Source organism: Piliocolobus tephrosceles, chromosome 11, assembly GCF_002776525.5.
Source record: "Piliocolobus tephrosceles isolate RC106 chromosome 11, ASM277652v3, whole genome shotgun sequence".
Lineage (NCBI taxonomy): Eukaryota > Metazoa > Chordata > Mammalia > Primates > Cercopithecidae > Piliocolobus > Piliocolobus tephrosceles.
Window position 1 is genome coordinate 1,503,750 of NC_045444.1, and position 6,349 is coordinate 1,510,098.

Below are 6,349 nucleotides of genomic sequence, written 5' to 3' on the forward strand. Positions count from 1 at the left end.
CTTCCTCATCAGAAAAGAGTGGTCAGAGGGGTGGGACGGAGCCACTTCCTGCCTTTCTTTACACAATTCCTCTTTCCCCAGCCCTGGCCAGGCCTAGAAGCAGGGGTCAGGGAGGGTCAGGTGCTAAGTCTGTCACAATCTGGAGAAAGGGCAGAGAAAGTCAAAGAATAGGCAGGCTCAGCTGGGCGCGGTGGCTCAAGCCTGTAATCCCAGCACTTTGGGAGGCCGAGACGGGCGGATCACGAGGTCAGGAGATCGAGACCATCCTGGCTAACATGGTGAAACCCCGTCTCTACTAAAAAAAATACAAAAAACTAGCCGGGCGAGGTGGCGGGCGCTTGTAATCCCAGCTACTCGGGAGGCTGAGGCAGGAGAATGGCGGGAACCTGGGAGGCGGAGCTTGCAGTGAGCTGAGATCCGGCCACTGCACTCCAGCCTGGGCCATAGAGCCAGACTCTGTCTCAAAAAAAAAAAAAAAAGGCAGGCTCTGTGCTGTCCCACAGCCCAGCGCTCATGCCCACGCTGTTTCTACTTTTAACACCTGGGGGTCCACCCGGTCATCCAACCCCCACCTCTGCCCCTGCCATGACCCCCCTCACACTAAAACTCCTTACTTCTCTGGTCATTCTCCTGGCGCGTTATTTGTCTCTGTAGGGTTTAAGGGAAAGCTTCTTCACCCTCTGAAGTTTCAATGAAAAATAGACTCACAAAAGGCACATTAAATGGAGAAAAAGGTATATCCATTAATTCAACGTGTATACCCGGGGAGAATGAGAGAGTGAGGCCCACCCCTCAGCAGTGCTCAGAAGCTTCTGTACTATCCTGGCAGAACAGGTGATGGGAGAGGGGAGAAGAGGAATTCTGTAGAGGGCTGAATGGACCAGGGAATAGAGATTAACTTGCCGGGTGTGGTCACATTCTTGGTCCTACAGCGAGGAGGAGAAAAACAATCGTTCCTTTTGGTGGGTCTGGATGTTAGACAGATACAGGAAGTTCAATTTCATCCTGTGTTTTGGGACAGACGGTGAAGGGAGGGAAGGTCAGAGAGACCTTCCGACTTCTTCAGTTGGGTAAGTCAAAGCGCCATGCTTTGGGACTTCTGACCCCAATACCTCTCTGGCTATCTCACCAGGATTTGAGAGGGCTGTGGATGCTGCCACTCCCCACAGCACTCCCCACACCACCCCAACCCCCTGAGACACAGAGGTACCTAGGAGACTCCAGGTCTTAAAGTCTTTGCTCAGATTCTGTTTGGAGGAGCGGAGGCAGGATGGCGCACTTCCGGGTTCTTCTTCACCAGCTTTACCCACGCGCGTGAAAATGCAGCCGGCGACCCGGGAAGGTGCAGATCAACTGGGCATGCGCCAGGTGACGTCAATCCGAAGAGACCAAGATTTACCTGGTCGCACCTGCGGAACGCCCCCCGACACGCCCGTGTCCCGCCTATTGCCCTCCCACTCCTAGAAAAGCTGCTCTCGGCCAGTGAGCCACACGGCCTTCTCAGAGCCCCACACCTGTCGGGATGTCGGGGCTGTGGGAAGTCCGTCCGAGAGCCCCAACCGGGGACTCTGCCGGCCTCCTTTGCCAGAGGCTGACAGACTTCTCCCCCACACCTTAGGTTACCAAAAATAAATGTGCAGTTTTGCTCCTACCCTTGCCTGGTCGCTGGTTCTTTTGTGCCCGCTCTGGGCTGGTCTTAGAAAAACAAATCAGATTCCACCCAGATTCTGGCTATATTCCCAGTCCTCATGTGAGCATAAGATGATCAGAACTGGATAGTCACTTCCTCTTTATTATTCTTAAGTCATCTCTGCTTCTCCAACTATCTTGCTGACAAAGACATGTTGCTCTAAATTCTACTGATTCAAGACTTTTCTATTCTTACCAACAAAGCATAACAGGCTGTGAGAAACATGCCTGACCACACACAAAATTGCAAAAGGCATGCAGTGGGTGCAGATGACCGGACCTAACTGTTCCTTCTGATTTTAATTCCAGGTACTTCCCTCTTGGCCAGGTGAGATGCTATGATCCAGAAGGTCTCTCCCACAGGGAATTCTTAGGGCTCAGTGAAAGGACCCCCACCCCCAACAGGACAGGTCTTCCTTTCCCATGTGGGCTCTTTATCCAGAACCCAGAGCTGCAGAGGGTCTGGCTTCTGGGACCCTTGACTGGGGAGAAAGCAGGTGGGGGCCACGGAGGGAAGGCCGGAGAGCAGAGAGGCACCAGGCTGGCTGACCCTGGCCAGCTGCCCTTTGCCTTAGCTCAGTGGTTATCAAAGCCTAGCCCCCAGGCCAGCAGCACCAACATCACTTGAGGCCTACTCAGCCAGAAACTCTGCAGTGGAGCCTCCCAATCTGTTTTAACAAACCCTCCAGGTGACTCTGGTGCAGAATGGTGGCAAGAACTCAAACCTGGACTAGGCCTGCCGGGTAAGTGGAGTCCTGGCTCTCCGGCAGACTCAAGTGTGGGTGGCCTGGACCAAGTCCTCCTGTGCCTGGGTCATTTCTCCTTTTGTCAAGCCCTAGGACTGGGGTAAAGGATTTGACAAGGTCTCTTGGGCAGGGATGGAATCAGATGAATATCTAAGTGGAAGATACATAGACAATTGTAACTACTCCTCTTTCTCACATGGCTCTAAAGGGGAAAACAGATGAGTGCAGTTGCTTTGTCTTTGGGTAAAGTCACCAGGAGCTGCCTGCCTGAGTGAACCAGACAATTTAATTTATGCCATTTAGTGAAGGGTCTTGCTTTACCACCACATTTGAGGAGGGGTGGCATGGAAGCCTCTCTGTTGGAATTTGTGACCCTTGGACGCTTCTCCCACCTCCACCCTTTTTGGGCGGTAAAAGCTTTTAGGTGCTGCCTCTTTAAGAACTCAGATCTGGCCGGAGGCGGTGGCTCACCCCTGTAATCACAGCACTTTGGGAGGCGGATCACCTGAGGTCAGGAGTTCCAGACCAGCCTGACCAACATGGTGAAACCCCATCTCTACTAAAAATACAAAAATTAGCAGGGTGTGATGGGGCGCGCTTGTAATCCCAGCTACTCGGGAGGCTGAGGCAGGAGAATCGCTTGAAAGAGTTTGGGGTTTGAACCAGGAGGGGAAGGTTGCAGTGAGCCGGGATCGCCTCATTGCACTCCAGCCTGGGCGACAAGAGCAAAACAATGTTATAAAAAAATAAAAATAAAAATAAAAACCTCAGTTCCTATCGAAGTGGAGAAAAAATAACCACATTTGTTTGGCGTGTTTGCACTTTTAATAGTCCCTGAAGAGTTCAGGAGGAAAGCAGGGTTTTACATCCCCTTTGAGGGACGCAAGTAGGATGGCCCAAAAGGTTCCACTCCGTTTACACTTAGCGAGGGCCAGGCAAGAGCCCCACCTTTCACATTCATTATTTCCCTTACAAACCGAGGCTCCGAGACGCTAAACAAGTAGCCCAAGGTCACACCGCAGGGTGAGGGCAGTAGAGCCCCGGCGCGTGCCTCCTCCCTTCGGACCCTGCCGCGTTCCCAGAGGCTCGACTCAGCAACCTCGAACAGGAACCGAACCCTCGGGCCCTCTGTCGCCTTCCCGGCCCTCGAGGAATCTGCGCCCCAGGCGAAGCGGTCCTCGGAGGTTCAGGAGCGTCGGAGTGACTTCCCGATCCTTAACCCTGGGACCCGAGGGATCCCTCTCCCCGAGTGCCGGGTCCTCCCCGCGGCTCCCCAGGAGCTCCTCCGGCCGCCCTCGCTGACTCAGCGTAATCTGAGCCGCGGAGCCCGCCCGGGGTTAATTGCCGAGCTTTGAACGCCCCCTCCCGCCCCGCCCGCCTCCAGCAGCCGCCCCGCCCCCGCGGAGAGGTCCCGGGCAGGCGCCAGCGGCCACAGCAGAGCAGCTGGAGGGAGCGAGGCTGCAGCGCGGCCGCCGGGCGCAGCATGACTGCCATCGGCGTGCAGGTAGCCGGCGCCCGGCGAGGCGCTGACCCGGGGTGCTGCCCCGCCGTGGGAGGTGGGGGTGGGGGGACGGGGGGGAGGGGCGTACCCACCGCGAACTCCAGCGTCGGCCGGGGGGTGTGAGCGCCCCCTGGCCCGCCCCCTGTTGCAAACCTGGGTCCGGAGGAGGCTGGGCGGGGAGCAACCTCGAGGAGCCTGCCTCGCATAGCTGCTCCCGGGCGCGGACTCTGGCTGCCTCTGTTCGCGGCCTTGCAAGCACCCGAGGCTCCCAAACTTCACTGAGAAATATTTCTTCTCTTTGGGGTCACCAGTGACTTACTGGTCGGTTGACTATAAGGGTTCCCCTTTGTGAGAAATGAGGCGCATCTGGGGTGGAGGAACAGAATCGACTTGCGAAGTGAGGCTTATGTAACAGGATGCGTCTCTCAGGAAACTAGACTTTTCTGGGGGTGGAGGTTAGGAAGACCGTCTCCCTCCCCAAAGCTGCGTTTGGGGTGCTGGGCTGGGGGTGGACTCGCTGAGGCGCGAGTCCTCTGGGAAAAGCTCTGGGGAGGGGAGAAGCCCGTGCCTCCGAAGGTTTGGCTTCTCCTTAGCGGAGTGCAAGATGTTTATGTTGGCTAAGAACCTACACATTCCTGCCCGCTCCCTCGGGTCTGCTGCTCCCCGAAGGGAAGTCAGTGGGTGGCGGGACCGCTCCCCAGCGGGCGAGCCTCTTTTCCGCGCAGCTCGCCCGCTGCAGAGTCTAGCCGCTGTACTGTCCCCGGGATTACAGAGGCCCGTTGACTTCGTGTAGAAACGCTCAGCCACAACACTGACCTAGTAGATACTGTTCCGCCCATTTTATAGATGAGGTAACCGAGACTCGGAAGTAACGTGCCCTCAGTGGCTGGCCAAGGAACAGAATCAAGATTCAAACCCAGGGCTTTCTGACTCCAAATCCCACTGGCTCCTCCTGCCTTTACCTAACGGGAGAAACCCTATCCACAGGCCACCCCCAAAACCTTTTCTATAGCCAGGACCTAGGCACCTGGGCGAAGCTGGGCATGGGGCGCTCCCCTTTGTTCTGGAGCAGGCCTGGAATCCTGGCCAGGCATCGTGCTGGGACAGACCAGGTGTGGTCCCTCCCCTCCAGGAGCTTACAGCCCATGTGGGGAGAGAGACTTGGAAACAGGGCATGGAGGGAGCGAATGCTCAATTAAGAGGTGCAAAAGTTGCCAGCCGGGGAAGAGGAGGAAGCCTGGTAGCAAGGTGAGAGCTCAGCTGGGGAGGCCACAGGCTCCAGGTGAAGGGTGGATGCTCCAGCCACTTCTGGGGTAATAACTCTTCATCCCTACAACCATGACTTGCCAGGGGGCAAACACAGGTAGGAAGCAAGTTCTGGGTCATGCAGGCAGGGGTGGGCCCAGCTGGGACTGAGAGGAGCAGAGGCAGGCCCGCTCATCAGAGCCTGTGAACTTCCAGGATGTTGATGATGGTGATGGCCTCGCCTGGGCGGCGGGGGGAAAGTGGGTGATGAGGGGGAGCAAATACTGGAGACATGTTGGGGATGTGGCGAATGAGTTGGGAGGAGCTTAGGTTGTCTACCTGGGGGTGCTTTGGTTAAGGGGAACACATGAGGCCCTGAGTTAGAGGAGGAAGACCAAGACATTGGCCTCAGTACCCCAGTAGTGTCAAGTGACCCTATTCTATAGGTCACAAGAAATCATTCAGGGTTACGGATGAAAAAGGAAAATGCTTACATTTTTAGTGGAGAAGTTAATGCTCAGATTTAAGTGATTGCCTAAAGGTATCCTGCAGGGATCCTCTAGGTCAGGGGCAGGACTTGACCTCCCCCATAACTTCTTTTCCACTGCATACCCTGTCCAGCTGCCCTCCAGGAGCCGTTTCAGGCCCTGCATCACCGAAAGCTGGCGGAGGTGCCGGGTGGTTAGGAACGAAGACTTCAATATGTGTTGTTGTTACTAATATTAATAGCTACCATGAGTTGGGAGCAGTCCGTGTACCATGCATCTTTATATACAGGATCTCATTTGGTTCTTGGGAGTTTCAGTGGTGGCTGGAGAGTTTAAATGAAGCTCTACTTTGGGGCAGGAGCGGGAGGAAACGAGATGAGGTCAGCTGTCTTCACTTTCTGATTCGGACGTGACATCTAAGGGCCTGGAGATTAAAGTCCAGTCTGCCTAGGACAGGTGGGGCTGGGGAAGGGACAGGACATGCCTGTTTTCCAGCCAGCATGCTGTCTAGGGTTAAAAGGTTTCTGGGTCCTTTGACTTATTCTCTGCATGTGGTGCTCCTCCTTTTTAGGACCAATTATCATTCTCTAGGGACCTTGTAACCTTGCCAGGTGCCTTCATGGCTACGACTTTCCTGCAAGTGTCATTAACTTCATTTTTTCTTTTTTTTTTTTTTTTTT

The 6,349-nt window shown here is 55.1% G+C and overlaps 1 protein-coding gene across 1 annotated transcript in view; it reads left to right on the top strand.

Annotated features, from left to right (window-relative positions):
* The first annotated feature begins 3,788 nt into the window (after positions 1-3,788).
* The window catches only part of TMEM37 (transmembrane protein 37), a 7,138-nt gene continuing 4,577 nt past the window's right edge, over positions 3,789-6,349 (top strand). The window contains exon 1 of the mRNA XM_023185187.3: positions 3,789-3,939. Coding sequence (XP_023040955.2) covers positions 3,919-3,939 — 21 coding nt within the window. The 5' untranslated portion in view covers positions 3,789-3,918. The remainder of the gene's footprint in view (positions 3,940-6,349) is intronic.